Consider the following 20,650-nt stretch of genomic DNA (forward strand, 5'->3'; position numbering starts at 1 on the left):
ACTTGTAGCACACTTGAAAGGCTCGCCACGCAACAAATGAAACCGGTTTTAGCTGCCCTTTGTATGCCTGTTTGTGTTTAAATCATCCCTTAAAATAGCCCAGAAGAGGTGCATAGGTTCCTTCACGATGAAAGACTATCCTGATAAAAAAGGCAAAATATAACGTATGGATTTATGCTACAGTAGTTTATGCTACACACTTTCTCAGGCAAGGTACGAAGCGGCCCAGACTAGGGGACCTCAGGTTCTTACATTGGTTGGAGCTGCCTATGCGGATTGATCGCAGGTATTGATAACAATCCTGTTCTGGGAGAGGGAGGGTTTGGTTGGGGTTTCATTGTTATGAAGTGCTCGAGTGTTGGTGAGAAAGTGTTTAGTGAAAACAAACTGCACACAGCTTTCAATCATCCTCTGTATCTTCCTCTGAGACTGGGAGTTGCACCAATGCAGTTACTGCTGCACAGTTTCAAGTTCATGGCACCTTCACTCAATTTGGAATCATTACATATAAACTCATACTTCTCAAATGTTAAATACATATTAAAAGGGTTTTTAACGTTTAGTATTGTGTAGAGACAATTTGCAATTGCTGTTTATTTTTTATCATTTGTAGTTTTTTGAGTTATTCCGCTTTTTGTTCCGCAGCAGCTCCTGAGTTTGGCATTTCAGCAGCTATCTGGTGGCTAGGGTCTTATTTACCATGCCAACCAGGCAATGAGTTGCATGAGACTAAATAATAAAAATTTTAGCCTCCGAGAGCAATCGTTTTTTGTCTCTCTGAGTGACCCCCATTTGAAAGCTAAAAAGAGGCATAAAACAAAGTTAAATAATTAAAAAAAAAACTATATAAAATAACCAATTGCAGTGTTGCTAGGAACAGGGCATTCTATAACATACTAAAAGTTAACTTAAAGCAGAATTCAACCCTTAATTAAAAAAAAACCATACCCTACGTAGACCCCCCTCCTCCCCCAGCCTAGCTGCCCCCCTGGGAAATGCTCCTAACTTTTTACTTACCCCTCAGTGCAGATTCAGGAATCGCAGTTCGCGGCAGCCATTTTCCGGGTCTTCAGTAATCTGAGACTGAGACAGGGGAAGCAGTGCATGCACAGTTGGAGCAATTTCCCGGTTGGAGACAACTGCGAATGCCCCGAAATGGACGGAAATTGCAGAAATTATGGACAAAGACCCGGAAGATGGCTGCCGTGAACTGCAATCCCGGAATCTGCACCGAGGGGTAAGTAAAAAGTTAGGGGCATTTCCCGGGGGGGGGGGCAGCTAGGCAGGAGGGAGGGGGGTCTACATAGGATAGGGTTAGGGTTTTTTTTAATTAAGGGTTGAATTCTCCTTTAAAGGTAAACCACACCTTTAAAGGGGATCTTCACTCAGTAACTGAAGAAAATTCATTTTTTTCTGACTCATGCAGCAATGTATCAGAAGCCAGCTGATTAACAGCACTGCAGAACTGTCTTGTGTTACATTGTTTCAGTGCAGAAAGGGATAAAGAAACACTGCTTTTGATAACAATTATATTTACAAGAAACTTCAAACCCACTGATATTTCTAATATATTGTGGGAAGTTGTTTATAATTACATTTGTATGCAAAAAATAATTTTTTGACTGTAGTTAACGAACCAAGAAACTATAGTTATTTGACATGATACCATCAAAGGGGTAGATATAAGAGTCCTGTTCACAAAGCACTGTTTCTATGAATGCAGCATTTGTAACCATAATCCAGTAGATTGTAAAATAATTTTACTATAGCATTGTAAGCCTCTTGTCTGCAACCAATGCTGCTAAATAATATAGTGCATAAAGTACCCTTTCTTGTAAAATACTTTATTTATTATAATACACAAGTTTCAATGAATCATGTGACAGAAATGATATCACTAAGCTCCGATTATAACCGATGACTTCACTAAGCACCGTTTATAAGGATATAATTTACAGGATATTCATGGCTCTTGTGTATTATAATTTTATAAAGCATTGCATAACTTGGTAGTACTATATAAATAAATCACGAGAGCCTAAAAGAATAAAACATTCATATGAATTGAAGAAACTTTAGATCTCTCTGTACTGTCAGAGAACAAATACAACAACAGGGGAAACTATGCAAAAATTTAAAATTTATGTAACGTTAGCATACTGAAATACAGAAACATTCAAAATCTAATCAATTAAGAATATCTTCTAGGCAAAAGGAACACCCCTCCAAAGGCTATTGTCCGTGCTCTTCCCAGGGCCGGATTTATATTGTGGGCGTCCCTAGGCCCACTGCTGTTTGCTGCCCCGTTCCCTCGATTTTATTTGCACAAATTTTCATCATCATGGGAATTGGTGCACTGGAGATTTAAAAAACAATTGTATCCCCTGTGTTTCTGAATCTATGTGGGTGTGGTTGGGCAGCATGCTGTCCCCTAAAATCCGGGCCTAGTTCTTCCCATAAAAAAAGTGGTTCCTGCTTGATGAAGTCTTGGTCACCTTGATGGTTTGTTAATGATCTTCATCGTATATAAATAGCTGATACTTTTGTTCAACACTTGCCTACACAGAAAACCACCCCATTCTGAAAATAGCCATCCATGTGCCTATATAAGATGCCAACTTGGCCCTTCCAGGCTGGGTGGGCAGCTTATTGGTCTGTGTATAGGGGCCTCCCGTCGGAATGTGCTGTGAATGAAAAAGCTGCAGTGTAACTGTAAATAAAAGGTTCAAGCCAGTGTAGTTTAATATATAAAAGGTATGGCATAAGTGACTATTGAAGTGACTATTGAACAGTAGCAAATGATTTCGCATAGAGATGTTGAAATGTGCTATATTACATAAGCACTGTCTTCTAGGATTTGAGAGAGAGTGTTGCAATGATTTCCCGGATATTCAGCTGCCTTTTCCTCCCAATCGTGTTGGTTTCACTTGTTGGCTGTGTCTGTGCTAGGAGGGGCCAGGATGTACATTGTGGAGGTAAATTTAATTTTCAAGCATGCTTCTTATTCACCGTCTTGTTTTTCATTCATTTCATTCATTACAGTGCTACGCAATATGTTGGCGCTATATAAATACATGCTAATAATAATTATTCGCCATGGTAGCTGTGCCGACGGCTGCCTGTTTTGCTAACAGAGTTTGGTAATGCTGCTTTCTAAGTATCTCAATCTCCATTCTGGTGCCACCTCATACAATCTTCTGTGTACCAGCCTGTACCTAGCCACATGCTAATTGAATATCCCAACAAGAATTCATTTTCCACTGGCTTATTTTTTTTTTTTTTTTTTATATGGTCTGTTTCCCTTTCCTAAATATTATCTTATGGGAAATTTGCAGCTGGTGTAATAAGCCAGGCAGTGTCTGCAGCCCAATTTATAACTAAAATAAATGACAGTTCTAGATAGAGGTCCCAAACACAATATTGACGCTTTTGTAAAAAAAAATCTAATTGTTTTTGCAAACTTCAATATACTTTGAACATTCTGTATCTTATTAATGTAACCTCCATTCAGTTGTCGGAAATAAAAGCATATCTGTTTGTTTTTTTGCCAGCATGCCGTGCGCTTGTTGATGAGCTAGAGTGGGAAATATCACAGGTGGATCCCAAAAAGACAATCCAAAAAGGATCTTTTCGCATAAACCCTGATGGAACGCAGTCAGTTATTGAGGTAATGACCTTGTAAGAAATGTGAACTGATATTTTTAGTATAAAATGTATTATCCAGAAAGCTAGTAATATTTTTCTAACAATCTTTCTTTAATTTTTAATAAATACACAGTACCTTGTATCTGATGGTAATTACTGTTGGCATTATGCCATACTGATGGAAAAGCCAACTTTGTTTTAAATGTTTTTGTTTATTTTTGTAGCTTTAAAAAGGGGCTGTTCACCTTCCAACACTTTTTCAGTTCAGTTGGTTTTAGATAGTTCACCAGAAATAAAGACTTTTTCCAATTACTTTCTATGTGCGACTGTTCTAATATTTAATGTAAATCAAATTTTTCACCTTTAAAAAGCATCTTTAGGAGGTGGGGTCACCGACCATGTAAACTGTTCTAAATTGAGAATTTATTTGATACATTTCTTATCTTTGTCCCTAATGAGCAGAATCCCTGAGTTTCATTAAAGGTAACTCCATAAAAACATATTTTTCAAGCAATTTACGTCAATTAAAAAAAATATGCAGACTTTTCATGATTACCAGTATTAATGGTTTCTGACAGTTCCCTAAGCCTAGCCTCCTGCTGATCTTTCTGACTACTTTGCTGATCTGGCTGACTACTGTTACTTTGTGTCAACAGCCAGCTGTCCTTATCCTGCATCCTCCAAACCCCACAATTTCCTGCACACATAATTTCAATAAGGAACAGAACATCCCAGTGCAATGCATTTTGGGTTATGTAGTTCCTGCATGCTGTCTGTAAACTGTGGAGAAGTTGTTACAATTTGTAACATAAGTGTTTAGTCCCTCCTTCCCTGCCAGGACTTCAAATGATGCAGAAAGAGAACTGTTAAACAGATGGATTTCAGCATAGAAAATGGCATTTATTCATACTTTTTGAATAAACAGGTAACTGTGATGGGTATATTAGGGGTTTCTGTGTTATGTGGGCCTCTATCAAATTTTGGTTTGGAAGCCAGAGTTCCCCTTTAAAGGCAGTTAGAATTGATACAATAGTTGCTAATACTCCAGAGATGCTGCTGAGAAATAAATGTTGCAAAATTGTAACTGTTTAGAGTCTGCACCTGAATTACTGAGCTGTCAGACTAAAACACCAGAGACGGGGACATTCAGCTTTAAACTTAGATTTTGGAAAAATGGTAAAAAATAAAAAATGGAAAGTAATTGAAAAAAGACTTAATTTCTGGAGAACAATCTGAAACAAGTCCACTGAAAAAGTGTTTGGCAGATGAACAACCCCTTTAAAGCACAGTGCTTCAAACTACAGAAAACCCATTATCCGGAAAACCCCAGGTTCCAAGCATTTCAGACAATAATAATCCCCGTCTCATTAATATATTTTTTTTATGAATGCAAGACTTTAAAGAGAGACCTTTGTTGACCTCATAGTATTGATTTAACTATGTAATTTTGTCTCTGAGTCTACTATCCTGTAAATCCTATTTACTTAATTATAACTATTGACATATCAGGGCAATGGCATGCATGAAGGTTTTTCAAAGGTCGAATTTGAAATTCATGTGAGTTTTTTTTTAAAAAATTCCCCTATAATCCCATAAATTCGACCAATCGAAATTTATTAAAATTTAAACTTGGATGAATGGAATCGACCCGAAAACTCTAATCAAATTCGATTTGAATTTTAAAAACTCGATTTCAGGTTTTTTTCTCCAAAAAAACTCGAAAGGAAGGCTGCAAACAACTCAAAATTGAACCCTGGACCTCTCCCATTGATTGAATAGTTTAAAGGGCTAGAGTATGAATCAATAAACAAATGAATTTTTTTTAAGAAATTTGAATAACTCCCCAGTTTTGATCATAAAAAAAATGTAAAATTCGAATTTCGATTTTCAATTCAACCCATGATAAATCTGCCCCTTGGAATCACTTTTCATTCATTTCAGTTGCAACCACAATTAATGCTTAAAAATACTCTCTGGCAGATTGCCTGACCCAAGAATGTGCCAGAGAGTCCAAAGCAGTTGTGATGGAGATGAATGGATGGTGACAGGTAATTGAAATGAACGGATGATCTGTCTTGTGGCAGGAACTTTGGCAGCAAAACAGCTTGAATTGCTCCACCTGCCATTGCCCTTACATATCCACTAACACAACAGTGCCACCAGGAAATAAAAATTACGTAAATACCATTTTTTTCAAAATATGCCTATCTACTGATGCATCAAATCCAGAATTGGCTTAATCCCAATACAGCACTTTGCAAGATTCATATTCAACTGAATCCTGACTGACTAGCCAAATCAAAGCCAAACCCTTAATGGCACATGCATTTAAAACAATGTATAGCTGAAGGAGACACCTTGTTTTTAGAATTTTATTTTCAGATTATTATGTGAAAATTAGGGTACTCATTCAGTATTCATACAGATCTTCTGCAGAGGATTTGGTATTCAGCTGCAGCCAAAAAATGATTAATAAGTTCAAAGAAAAACTACATATTGTCACTTCAGCTTGCATTTATGTTATAGTTCACCTTGTTCTAATAAATGGACAAACAAATGATTTTTTTAAGGGTCCTGTTGGACTAGGATGGAGGTAAACTGTTGCCAGTAGGACCCTTTTCAAATTTTTTATTGGTTTGTTATTTTCTATGTTCCTTGTATATTCACTGCTATTAACTCTAAATTGCTAAAAAAAAAATACTATTTGGAAATACTCAATGATAATGCTTTGATGGGGGTTTCTCTTATTGGAGAATGAGGCTGACACTAGAAGTTTAATTTCTGTTGGGAAAAGACCCCCCACCCAACCTAACCGTGCCTTCTTACCAGCACACTGCATTTGTACATGCTGATTTTATATGACCACACCAGTAAGGCACATCACCTGATGTCCACAACCTTTAACATATTAAATGGATTTTATTTATTTAATCTAAATTAATTTAAAATTGTTTCATTAAATCTATTCGTATTATAATCTCCAGTTGGTCTTGGATTAATATAGGCATAAGGTATTGGCTCAATCCAAACGCTACACATAAAGCGCTTCCATTCTATGCCATCACACTGCTCACCATTAATCAAGTGATACTTATGTCCAAAGTTTTGCTTCTCCCTTTTTTTCTCCACTACTCTGCCAGACGTACGGTTAGATTAGGTTAAGGGTCTTTTCCAACCCAAATTAAATTCTGTATGTATTTGTAGCCTTCAGCACACCCTTGATATAGGGATAAGGTGCATATGCAGTGTATAATTGGTGAAAAACTGTGCTGTCCAAAATGAGATGTTCTAATTTTGTGTGCACATATTGTTCTCCCTTAAGGTACCATATGCAAGGTCAGAAGCACATCTAATGGAGGTACTTGAGCAAATATGTGAGAAAATGACAGAATATGGGGAGAAAATAGACCCAACAACAGAACGCAAAATGTACGTTCGTGTTTTGTCTCGCGATGGCAAAAAAATGGATGCATCTGGGATCAACATTGACGGAGAAGTGACATCAAACTTGAAATTTACTGTGAGTGAGACATTTGTTAAAAACTGGTTTCCAAGAAGGAAAGATTTAGTTTTATTAGATTATATCTGCCAGTTACTGTGGTCATAGTTTAACAGATATGGTTTGGTAGTTTAGGTGATTTAAATGTTAATGTCTACTGTCATATCAGTGCTATGAGCATAGTCACCACAAGAGGTCATTTGGGCACAGCTGATCTGTCAAGAAAGATAATTTGGCCAACCAGTGCCCAGCTCCTGGTCTTGATCAGTGCTAATTGTCTGTTTGTCTGTTCAAGTTTGTCTGTTCAAATTTCAGTTAAAGGTGCACTGTACATAACTATATTCAACATAACTAGTATTGAAATGTGTATATTAATTTGTATTTGCTAAATTGAACAGTGCAGCTGAAAGTAGTTTGTTTCATTGACTTAGATAAGAAGTTTGTTTCATTGGTTTGCTTTCCACCAGTTTTGGATGAGGGCAGTTAATTACTTCTACTAGTTAGGCTTGTGACACACAAGAAAATAGTTTTTTATTTCATGAAAATACTAAAACTAACTAAGCATTTAAAACACAATCTTTATTGTACTCATCCTAAATACTTGACGTATATGTTGCCACTCTAAACATAGTAATAAATCTATGCTGGAACTTTAAGTGTTTGAGAGACAACAGTAAGAAAATAAATCTTTGTAACCATTAGAGGTGGTGGTGTTAGTGTCATCTATTTAGAACCTTTCAGCAGTGTCAAGCAACATACAAGGATAATTGTCCCCAGGAGTATTGTTTGTAACCGAGTTATTTACACTTCAGATAGGATGTTTATTTTCCACTTTTAGAACCTATCCTATAATTATTGAGGGTACAGAACAGTTTACCAGTGTGAGTGGGCAGTGGGAGACATGCACTTGGAGAAGACAGAGCTGTGGAGTCCTGAGTCGTGGAGTCGAATTCAGGAGCAATTTTGGGTATCTGGAGTCGCCATAAATGTTCAGACTAATAACTTTATAAGCACTGAAAAGAATCAGATCAGATTAAGAGCTTCTATAAAGGAGGATGCGGCAGAAGCAATTCTATTTCTAGGGACAATACTTTAGTTAATTTTGGATTGTATTTAACAGCTTTATGCCAGGGTCAATTAATATGTACATTGTTTTAGGTTTTCCAATATGTAGTTATAACTTTGATTTTGGTTTAGAATTACCAAAGAATGTGGTTTATATTTTTGATCTTTGGCAGTGATAAAATGCCTTGTAAGTTGTGTACTTAATGGCATTCTGTCATGATTTTATGATGTATTTTTTTATTTCTAAATTACACTGGAAATGATTCACTCTACAATATAAAATCTCATTCCTGAACCAACAAGTGTATTTTTTTAAGTTGTAATATTGGTGTGTAGACAGCCATCTCGGGTCATTTTGCCTGGTCAGTTTTATCTGTTATCTGCTATGTAACCTGTGCCTTTTTTCCACCTTGAATGGCTGCCCCCATGGCTACACAGCAGCTTGTTTATATAAACTATAGTTGTGTTTCTGAGGCAAACACACCGCTTTTACCAGTGCAGAGCAACAGCACATTATATCTTAAATGACTTTGATAAACTTTCAGTTATTGGTGTTACTGTTCCTTAAAGAACAGGAGTCTGAGTCAGAGGTACCATAAACTGAGGAGTCAAAGAATTTATGCACAGGTATGGGATCTGTTATTCAGAATGCTCGGGACCTGGGGTTCTCCGGATAACAGATCTTTCATAATTTGGCTCTTCACACCTTAAGTCTACTAAAAAATTATGTAAGCATTAAATAAACCGAATAGGCTAGTTTTAACTCCAATAAGGATTAGTTATATCTTAGTTTGGATCTAGTACAAGGTAGTGTTTTATCATTACAGAGAAAATTGGATTATTTGGATAAAATAGAGTCTATGGGAGACAAACTTTCCGTAATTCTGAGCTTTCTGGATAACTGTTTTCCGGATAACAGATCCTGTACCGGCTCCACATCCCTGGGAGAAGGAATTAGAAGCCAGAGAACAACCTAGTGCTGTTATAGACTTATAGACAAAATCTGAACACTTTAGCAGATAGGGGTTAGAGCCTTTTAAATGGTTATTTTTATCAAAATGTAAAAATAAATTTTTATGTCAATCCATGCACAAAAATGTACAAAAATATTATTCCTTTGCTTGTGCAGAAATGTTACTCGTGATTGCTTTGCTAAACACCAGAAGTAAACTTGACAAATAGCCAGAGAACTTTACCATGAGGAAATTATCTTGGTTATAGCAACCTTAATACTTGCAAGGGTCAGCCAAGTGCAGGTTAATAAATAATTACAACTCCACATGTTTTAAAGGAGACATGTAAAAAAACAAGAATGTGCCAGTGCATTAAACTTTTATATATAGAAGGAATGTGCTTTTAAAACGTTGATTTTCTGGTTGCTTTATTGAAAATTTCTGAAAAACCCTACTAGTCCCGACTATTTGTTCCATTTCCTGCTGCCTCCTTTCCCATGCTGTGCACAGAGAAGGCGGCACTCGGCACACTGCACTGCACTGTAGGATAGGAACCAATCAGTAGCTAGGCTGACCTGATAGGGAACTGAAGCCTGTCTTTGCTTGTGTGACTGCAGGGCTGTGATTGGCTCTCCCCTCCTACTGTGTTTCTGACAGGGACCGCTAGGACACGCCCACCCTTTATTTGAAACTCTGACAGGGACCAGAAAACATCTATGGGGAGCTCCAATAGAGGGGGCATTCTTTAGTAGTATGTGTCAATGGGGAATTCTAAATAGAAATTTACCATTTTAAGCATTAAAGGAATTGTTCAGTATAAAAATAAAAACTGGGTAAATAGATAGGTACAAAATAAAAAATGTTTCTAATATAGTTATTTAGCCAAAAATGCAATGTATAAAGGCTGGAGTGATTTGATGTATAATAAGTCAGTCAGGACACTACTTCCTGCATTTCAGCTCTCTTAGTTTACACTGACTGGTTACCCGGCAGTAACCAATCAGAGATTTGAACGGGGGGCCACATGGGTCATATCTGTTGCTTTTGAATCTGAGCTGAATGCTGAGGATCAATTACAAACTCACTGAACAGAAATGTACCATGTGGCCCCCCTTAAAGTCGCTGACTAGCTCAGAGTTATAGAGCTGAAAAGCAGGAAGTTGGATTCTGGCTGTTTTATTAGACATCTGTTCACTCCAGCCTTTATACATTACATTTTTGGCTAAATAACTATATTAGAAACATTTTTTATTTTGCACAGCCTATCTATTTACCCAGTTTTTATTTTCACACTGAACTATTCCTTTAAGGGCTGCCCCCAGGGACCATAGATTCACAGTGTGCACAAAAAAACCAAGGGCACACGTATGTTAAGTCACATTTGCCAATTCAAAGAAAAAGTTCTGTCTTTTACTCCCACACTTCTTCCTGTTCCAGTTAGAGCTGCATTATTTCTGGTCAGGTGATTTCTGGGGGAGCACACAGACCATCACAAAATGGTGGCTACAGGTAAAAGATGTATGCGGGCAAGATTTAGTGATATCTATATTCCAGTTTGGTAAAATTCTTTAACAGGCCACTTAATATAATATAAACTCTCTGTTGTACAAACCAACACAACTTTTTTGCCCTCCAGGGTTAGCTCGCGCATCGCTAAGACAGAAGATGTAATTAACAGGTCAAGCGCCCCAGTAGATCATCCATAAAGGAAATCTGGGAGAGAGAGGATTGGTGTGTGGGTGCGTGATCACAGGGATGCTCCGTTTTGTTAAAAGGAAGAACATGGTTTAGTTTTAAATAAGCATTGGGGAAATTTTACAAGTGCATTGTGAAAAACATATAGGAAAGTAGGCAGGTGTACCATTTTGATGAGGTTGATGTGGCTTTATAGTGTAAGGTCAGTCTGGTCACTTTCTATTAGCTGCTAGAGCTGACATTGTCATCTGTAGGTTGGCCAATGTGTTTTGGACTAATTAAGACTGGATGTTTATGTCTAGGTACTTTAAAGGAATTTACCTATAAGCATATCCATATGTCATCTATTTTGTCCTGAGTATTTCCCAAAGGTATTAACCATTTTTATTAAGGATACTAGTGACTTGTGGGAGTCTGCTTGATATATCGGGAGATAATCCACTTAGATCAGCTGTGGTATCATATGTGAGGCCCTTGATATGTATGTGGGTATTCTTTAAATGAAAATGGCTGAAAGAGCTTTGTTTGTCATCCTACACGATGGGAATGGTGTAAAAAAAAGATTCCATTAATTCTAGCAGTTAGTGGCTTTTCCTATACAGCACCTTGACACACAGAATAATTTATCCCCAAGCCAAATCAAGTACCTCCCAGAGGTATTCCCATTGAACAGAACCAAATGCTTGTACCAAATCAAGGGAAGTCATGACCCTGGATCCATTTCCTTGGTGATTACATTGAGGATTGGTCGGCAGTTGTTTCCATATAGAACCAAATAAATTTCAAGTTAATAGAACATATTCCTTGATTACTTGCTTTCAGAAAGCATCTGTACCTATTTGCCATTTACAAACAGTAAAGATCATATCCCAAGAAACAGTATTGTTGTTATTTAAAGGAAAACTATACCCCCAAAATGAATGAATATATATATATAAATATATATTTAAGTAAATATTGACCTTTTACATCTATTCCCTTGAGGCACCATTTTGTGATGGTCTGTGTGCTGCCTCGGAGATCACCTGAGCAGAAACACAAATACAACTCTGAATGCAACAGGAAGAAGTGTGGAAGAAATAGACAGAACTCTGTCTGTTAATTGGCTCATGTGACCGAACATGTATAGTTTATTTGGTATGTTTGTGTGCACTGTGAATCGTATGATCCCAGAGGGCAGCCCTTATTTTTTAAAATGGCAATTTTCTATTTATGATTACCCAATGGCACATACTACTAAAAAGTATATTATTATGAAAATGGTTTATTTACATGAAGCAGGGTTTTACATATAAGCTGTTTGATGCAATATATCTTTATATAGACTTACATTGTTTGAGGGGCATTGATGTTGCATTGATTTGGGTGCACTTGATTGAACATTGAACTAAAACATTAGAGGGGAGAAGTACACCTTGAACTAACGTTGCAAATCCTTGATTAAAGTGTAGATACTGAAATATATCTTCAGCAGGTACTGTAGCACACTCTGTTCCATTTGGCAGAGTAACCTCCATTGCTGATTTATTTTGTCACAAAATGTGTTCAACAATACAGTGTAATGCTTGGCTATTTTCTTTCTCTTGTTCTATCAAGGTTAATGGGCCTTTTTTTTGTGTGTTTCTTTTACAGTGTGAACGTATTGTGGAGGAATATGAGGATGAACTGATTGAATTCTTCTCTCATGAAAGAGAAAATGTAAAAGACAAATTGTGCAGCAAACGTACAGGTAACTGCCCATTTGTTCTAAAGGTTTACAAACTGGTATAAAGACTGGTTCATTAACATACAATGCAAAGTGGTTGTGTACAGTTTTACACATTAGCATAAAACAGTTGTGCCTTGTAGTATTTCATCACAGAAAGGGCTAGAATATCTTTAGTCCTCTCTGCGTTGGCTTAAAGAGCCTGTTCTCTTTGGGTGTATTTCAGCTAAAAACATCCAATGAATGGTCAGCGTTTAGGTAGCCCAGGAGAAGACAAACAAATGCAGAGAAGATTATAATGTGCAATATTTTACGTTTTTTTTTTTTGACGGTATACCTTTTTGTGATATTAAAAGCTATATTAAAGGGGTGTTTTAGAATTGCACCAACTTTCATATTACCAAGAGGAGGGTTATGCTTCCATTTAGACCAATATTGAAAAAGTGTATGGGGGTGATAGATGGGTACTCACAGACACTAAAAATCAGGAATGCAACTTCCGTATAGCTCCAGGCTGCAGCTCCACTAAGGAAGTTGACCTTAAAATTCAAGGAAAAAATAAAACTGTTTCTATTCCTGGTGGTGTTGAACCTAAAATTATGTTATCTAGAATGGTGTTTCTAGGTGACAGTCATTAGACATTTATTGCCCCAACAGATGCTTTCTGTATTTGTTTGGGCAGAGGGCAGGGATATTTATAGGCAGTCAACGGGGTGCATGGGTTTAATTTATAATTGGATTAGCAACAAACTAATAATTTGATGGTCTTATCTTTGCTTACAGATTTATGTGACCATGCTGTGCATATAGCTCACGATGAACTTTGATCTGCTGTAGCCTTTATCCTTTTCTTTTGGACCATGGAGCTTCACTTGTTTACAATGGACAAAATAAGAATCTTAATGTGAACAGGGATGTAGAACAATTTTGTTATATTTTTTACATTAAAAAACTTAAGTACTTTGCATCAGCTTGTGGATGTTTGTGCTCCTAAAAGAACACAAGGATTATCATTTCCATTTACTGCTATTCAGTTAAAAACGGGTAGGTATTAAGTGATGTGGGATGGTTTAAAAATTGATTCAGAAAGCCTTAAAAAAAAATTGCTTTAAAAATCCATTTTTTTCTATACCTCTGAAAAATGTATACATTTTCTATATATCTTCTAATTTCACTGACCAAGCTTTCAGTAAGTGAAACTTTTTCAGGCCTCTGCACACAGCAAATGGTTTCTTCTTTTGAGTTGCTGTAACAGATACAATGTTTTCACATTAAGGCTGACTGTAACCATAAATAAATAGTGCATGTTTCTTGTATAAAATGATTTCCTTCCAACTTTATTCTGGACAAAAACATGGTCACATGTCTGAACCCAGACAAAAGGATGCATTATGTAAACTAAAATGTAACTGTCCATCCCAGACACCTTTTTTCATGCCCTCATTTGATGTTTGTGGTGGTCTCTTCCTTGAGCTTGCCATGGGTAACAATGATTACTGTATGCAATGCTGAGGGGTCTCTTAGATGTCCGCATTGGTAATTGGCAAACAAGTGTTTAATCAACATTTTCCATTGGAAAGTAGCAGTGACAAAACACAGGTTTTTTTTGGTGTGTCATTACGCTAAGATAATTTACGCTTTTTGCATACACAATACAATTAGATGCTTGCAGCACAAAAACACACACATAAAAAGTAGAATGTGGAAAGAAAAGTTGCTCTGTCAGACAGATGGTCTCTGCAAATGAAAACATTGCAGAGACCTTATGCCGCATCTAATTTCCCAACTGGGTACAATGGAAACTGACTTTCAGCACTTTTAGAGCATTTTTAAGGCTGCAAATCATCTGTATCATCAGTTTCCATTATGTTCAACAAGAGGTGGCATGGGTGTTTGCAGACATTTTCTACTGGCAAAAATATACCAGCAGAGAAACCTCCTGGTCTTGCCTTAACCTTTGAATTTCAAATATATTTTGTTCTGTTATCATAAAGATATGTGTATTGTAAATTGGAGTAGAATATGTGGATGATGTGTATTTCTTTTAATGGCAAACCCACAATTTGCTTTTTTCTGTATAACCATAAATGATAAAATGGGACCACTGCGTTTAGATTTTTCACTCCTATCTGTGCAGGGATGATTTCTGCATACTGTACAATGCAGGCCTGGACTGATATTCAAAATAGGCCCTGGCATTTCAGGTACACAGAGGCCCAAACAGGCCACACAGCAGCCCAAACAGCATCCCACCAGCCCAAAATATAGTGACTGCCTATAGCAACTTATAGCAGCCCCTCTGGCATTTGCCAGAACCCACAGATTGCCAGTCCGGGCCTGGTACAATGTAACTGCAGAATGTGCAACTGGAATTGCCAAAACATTGAAGCATGAGAGCATTTTTCATTTCCCTTTGTACAGTTTCTCCAATAAAGAACATTGATTCAGTTGGTTAAAATCCACAAAAGTTTTCAGGAGTGCAATTAAGAGTGCCACTAAATGAACACTGTAAGTAAATCAATAGTTACAGTATGAGCAGGTTCACGTCCTTTGTCCGTGGTAATGTGTATTTTCACAATGAGGGGAACTGTTCAATGGCATCTATTCCATGGTATACTAATCTATTATATGTTTGAACACTTGGTTGTTTAACATCAGTAACATTTGTAGAGCTATTAAATGGCAGTATACCCACTCTTTCAAGGTTAGTTCAATGAATAGGGCTTGTTGAACATACCCATTGCCAATCATTTTAATAAAGAAGATATTTATGGTTTTTGTTTTTTCTTTCAATAAAATGGCCGATATCTGAAACTGAAAATAATGTTTTACTTCCCTGATTTGAATGAGTACAATCAAATGAGGAGTCCACCGAGAAGCCCGCTGTATAAACAAACCCCTTGTTTCCTCCACCTGCTTTTCTGTGAACTGCTCAGTTGTTTGTGCTCAGAGGAACAAAAAATAGAATGTGACTTTGCTTTCCATTTTAGGTTTTACTAAACAGGTCCTGTTTAGTACAAGAAAAAACAAAAACCATAAGTTTTTTTATTAAACAACCATATCTTCAGCACAAGCTCTATATATTGATCCAATGTTCAAATAGGAGGGTACACTTCCCCTTTAAATGTTTGTTTGCGGGGCAAAGGACGTGAGTATCAAATGAAGGGAATGTCACGTTTCTGTGGGAATTTAGGGCCATCTTAGCACAGCTGATAACAGATACACTAATTAGAAATCATTAGGTAATGATAACCAGGAGTCAAATTCCATCTAGATTTCTATACACACAGAAGGAATGAAAATCTTTCTTCACAAAATAAGACTTTGTGCCAGTGTATATTTTATTTGCAAATATTGGACTGGATAATAACATCCATTAACAGGACCGCTATCAGAAATCACAGGCCCCATACGACTAAATTTCCTGGGCCCCCTGGGCTGCGCCCACCGCAAGCCCCACCTACAGGTCCGCCCTCCCCTCCCCACAGGTCCGCCCCCACCACACAGTTAAAAAAACAAAAAAAATATTGGTGGCTAGGGTTCCCACATGTTAATAAAAAATAAAAAGATATTGGTGGTCAGGGCCCCCCCATTAAAAAATATTGGTGGCTAGGACCCCACGTGAGAAAAAAAATTGGTGGCCAGGGCCCCCCCCCCCCCACATTATAAGAAAATTGGTGGCCAGGGCCCCTTAAACATCCATGCATTCCCAAAGTCAGCAGCTCTCAGAAAGATGTGGGGCCCAGCTAATCAAGTAAGTGTGGCGGGGCCGGGCCCCCCTTACCCTTGGGCCCCCTACAACTCTCCCCCCTGATGGCCGCCCTGTCCATTAATGTATATGAATGACCAGTCTGGGGAATATACACAATTTTAAAGTGGGGGTTGCTCTCTTTTTATATAAGCATTCACTATTCTGTCTGGTAGCCTTATTTTGTTTTTTTGAAGGAGAGGTGGTTGTTCATATAATTAGTGAGGATAAAGGGAGCTTTATGTTGGTCCATGATGCAAAATATGGAACAATTAAATGCAGCACCACTCAAACCTGCTCCTTTAAAATCCACTTTTAAGATGCCAAACACTAGAGGGGCCCAAGAGCATCAGAATTCTGTTTTAAAAGGAACAAGGTCATCTGTAAATATCTGACCTTGGAAAAAAATGGAGTCCCAACTACCAAACTAGACTGTAACCTTTGTAAAAAGTTGCTCTTGCTTTCTTATCAGCTATGTGTATACATTGAAATATGTGCCCATTAAACAATTAAACCTGCCCCATTGCATTCCAAGGCTCCACAGATATAATCATTAACTTTACTTGAATGGACTGGTTACGTTGTTCATGGACATATCAGAAATGCACGTACATGTTTTACTATATGTACCTAAAATTAATAACAAAAAAAGGCATGTGACAGAATTTTTATTCTCACCATATAACTTATTTTACTACCATCACTCAGTCTAGTGAAATGTTCAGTTTTACATAAACATTATGAAAGAACAAGACAAAGTCATAAGAGGAGATTATTGTACTTACAGTAATTTCCTTTTCTGACTTTCACTATTGCAGCACCTAGACATGTTATGCCTGTCCCAAATTTGCCAGAACACACCATTAATGAGTCTTAAACCTATAACAAAATATAGAAAAATCCAAGTAAAAAAAAAAGGGTAATTCATCCTTTCAATTAACCTTTAAGTTAACTTTATGCTTCATTCAAGGTCTGGGGGTCACTGACCCCAGCAGTCAAAAAAAGATTGGTCTCTACGGCTGCAACTGTATTGTTCTAGCTGTGATTTTATTACTAGCAACCAGACAGCTGCTGAAATTCCAAGCTTGAGAACTGCTGAACAAAAAGCTTTGCACAAAAAAATTACATTTATTTCTGTAACCGTTATAGTGACTTTTTTGGACTTCCATGCCTTTGGTAATACTTGACTGCCTGTGCCTTCTTTCTGGCAGAATACAGGAGGCCCCTTTAGCTTTACGATAGAGTTGAAAAAAAAAAAGGCACAAGACAAATGGCAGGGTGAATTGCCTGTTTAGCAGAAAGCCTCAATTACGTTAACCATATTACTGCTTGTAGAGGACTCTGTCTCATTGTGCACTGGAAGAAGACCAGCTTGAAAGAATCCTATAGAAAAGAACAAACCAAAATATTTAAAAGACACACATAAATGAAAATCAACAATACTATTACAGGTTGCACCAAATTCTACGGGTTAGAAAAATGGGTGACAAAAACCTTCCTGTGCATTTCACTTTAATTGTAAAAAAAGAGTTCCTATTCTATTAAAGGGGTTGTTCACCTTTGAGATAACTTTTAGTATGATGTAGAGAGTGATATTCTGAGACAATTTGTTTTCGATTTTTGAGCTTTTAATTCAGCAACTCTTCAATTTGCATCTTAAGCAATCTGGTAACTAGGGTCCAAATTACCCTAGCAACCATGCATTGATTTGAATAAGAGACCGGAATATGAATAGAAGAGGGCCTGAATAGAAGGATCAGTAATAAAAAGTAACAATACATTTGTAACCTTACAGAGCATTCATTTTTTTTAAGAAGGGAGTCAGTGACGCCCATTTGAAAGTCAGAAGAAAAAGGCAAATAACTATAAAAAATAAATAATAAAAAACCAATCAAAAAGTTGCTTAGAATTGGAAGTTCTATAACGTAATAAAAGTTACCTTAAAGGCGAACCACCCCTTTAAAATATTTCACAATCTGTCTGCTCCAGAGATGTTTATCTTACCTTGCCAGCTAAGAGAAACCAGGCAAGAGAAGAATCTGATTTGTGTAATTCTTTTATTAGATGGTGGAGCTAATTTTATACCTAGTTGTTTGTTGACTTTTAAAAGCTACCTATGCTTTAGCTAGCACATGTTGTTGCCATCTTGAGTCTAGGAATGCACTGAATACAGATTTGTATGAATACTGAATCCTCTACAAAAGATTTGGCCTAATACTAAAGCAAATGTGGTCCTTAATTTGCACATTTGAATTTGAGAAACTTAGTTTTGGATACAATTCAGTTGCATGCTTCAGCTAGTTGTACACTGCCAGCTCTTCTCATTTGGAGAGGTCACCAAATGAGTGGATCTGAGGTCTATTTTTACCACCCACATGCAGGAGCCTTTGGGGCCTACAGAGACCCATTAGACAAAGACTACACCAACATTCCTCGTCCAAAGGCATTGTCATACCTGCCTGACTGATATATCGACACTTTTCAGTTCCATATCAGTTGGCATACTCGTTGGTGGACACAATACACAGGATAATATCCAGCTGATTCAGTCTGGAGGGACCGTCACAGAGTCAGCAGATTTTATCATCCACCTTTTGGGTGGATTTATCACATTTGAATACTTAACTTGATACTTCTCACCGTATCTACATATTTATTCAACACACAAAACAATAGTCTGAATTGTTGAACCCTGCATGCAGTAAACAATTGGGTTATTAATGCTCAGTGCTACTGTGCTTAAATGCCTTAAAAAAGTAAGTATTTTGTCATTTGAGCTCTATATATATATTTCTCAGTCATAAATCGAGCTGTGGTGGCAGTAAGGTTATTTAGAAATAAGATGCTAATTCGGAATCACACACAATATTTAAATTCCAACAAACACAAGTATCATTTACAAGTAGGTGAGTGCATGCCTGTAGAATACTAACTGCCTGTATATCATCAAAACATTCTCTATATCACGTGTGCCCCAGCTCCATACAACTGAGTCACTGCCACGCAATCACATGCAGTTGAGTGGAGGTCAGCCCAAATACGCAAGAGCAGGCATTTTCAGGTTGACCTTTGCTCCATTGAGTATGACTGCACACTAGCAGATCTTATTCAAGTCAACGGAGATGGGATGTGGAGCGCATTCGCTTCTCTCAGCCTGAAAAAAATACGCAGGCTAAGAGAAATGGAACCAACGCTTCTTCAAGCCCTTGGCCTTAGCCTCTTAACAGGACTCACCTCTGAAGGCCAATATTTGAGCAGAGCCACCCGTAGCTCATGAAATGAGTACAAACATTAAAGACTTTGCTGTATCAGTCATTCCATCATAGTTTCAAAAATATCCAGGACTGCAAATACATATTCATTCAAAATTTCACCCTAAATGACCCGCAAGCTGGGTTTTTAGGTATAGCTAGGAAAGTGAAGTAATGAGCATGCACTCCTGATGCACACTGATGTAAATGAAACTTGATTTTATTCTATAAATGAAAACAACCTTGTAAGGACGAGGTTGTTTTAAATTATGGAATAAAATTGAGTTTTATTTTCATCGGTGTGCATCAGGAGTGCGTGCTCATTTCTTCAGTTGTCTGCATCTTCACCCCAGGCTACGGGTTCGGGCGCTGCACCAGAGCCACCATTTTATACCGGTGAGTGCGAATCACACGTTTTAATTTGCCGTGTAAATTGTCAGAGTCATGGCTAAACTTTTTCGCTGATTTAATTAATTAAACATATAGAGGATGTAGTTTTACTTATTCGAACAATTTTATATAGTCAGCATTGTTTCACTTTTTTCGATAGAGCCGCATAGAACCGTTGCCTTTTGATAGCTAGGAAAGAAAGGACATCTTCCATGGTTTATATAGCACAGTAGCAATCCAAGGAACGTGTGTTTTGTTTCTGTTCTACAGCCTATGAGATTTTGGTACAGTTTTATAAAGCCTTCCTTTATATGCCCACACTTTATTGTATGTGCCATTTCGATGCATAACAGAATAATGTGTCAAATTCTAAGGTACTTCCTTCTAGTTGAGCATTCCATATAAAAGCATACCTCCCAACATTTTGGAAGTAAAAAGAGGGACAAAAATTTTTTTCCCGCACGTAGCGCAGCAATTTTCTGTGGCCACACCCCCTAATTACCATGTTTGTTTTACAAAATTTGGCAGGTTATGAAAGTTTGAAAATATTTCTCCTTATCTAAACTGTGTTTTTGTGTCTCAAAATTGTTACAAAGTATCTTATTTGCACCTGTTAGCTGTTTTGGGCTCTCTGCTAAAAGCTAATTAAGTGAGAAACTTTGTTTCTTTTTCTGGCTGTTCAGTGCAGAGAAAAGAGGG

General features: G+C 37.3%; 1 protein-coding gene across 5 annotated transcripts; it reads left to right on the plus strand.

Annotated features, from left to right (window-relative positions):
- The first annotated feature begins 4 nt into the window (after positions 1-4).
- On the plus strand, positions 5-13,878 carry cnpy2.L (canopy FGF signaling regulator 2 L homeolog). Of its 5 annotated transcripts, XM_041581109.1 has the most exons (7): positions 79-286; positions 1,025-1,237; positions 2,855-2,975; positions 3,552-3,667; positions 6,968-7,165; positions 12,490-12,586; positions 13,346-13,878. In XM_041581109.1, exons 2-7 carry the CDS (start codon positions 1,178-1,180, stop codon positions 13,387-13,389), a joined length of 636 nt encoding a protein of 211 aa, XP_041437043.1. In that variant the 5' UTR covers positions 79-286; positions 1,025-1,177; the 3' UTR covers positions 13,390-13,878.
- Positions 13,879-20,650: the final 6,772 nt, after the last annotated feature.

This window comes from Xenopus laevis, chromosome 2L (genome assembly GCF_017654675.1).
Source record: "Xenopus laevis strain J_2021 chromosome 2L, Xenopus_laevis_v10.1, whole genome shotgun sequence".
NCBI lineage: Eukaryota > Metazoa > Chordata > Amphibia > Anura > Pipidae > Xenopus > Xenopus laevis.

Bases quoted from the DNA above. Each gene is read 5' to 3' on its own strand.
- cnpy2.L (XM_041581109.1), top strand. From the start codon at position 1,178: ATGGACAAAGACCCGGAAGATGGCTGCCGTGAACTGCAATCCCGGAAT. The intron at 1,238-2,854 runs GTAAGTAAAAAG...ACTGTCTTCTAG, and splicing joins CCCGGAATCTGCACCGAGGG to GATTTGAGAGAGAGTGTTGC. The intron at 12,587-13,345 runs GTAACTGCCCAT...CTTTGCTTACAG, and splicing joins ATTGTGCAGCAAACGTACAG to ATTTATGTGACCATGCTGTG.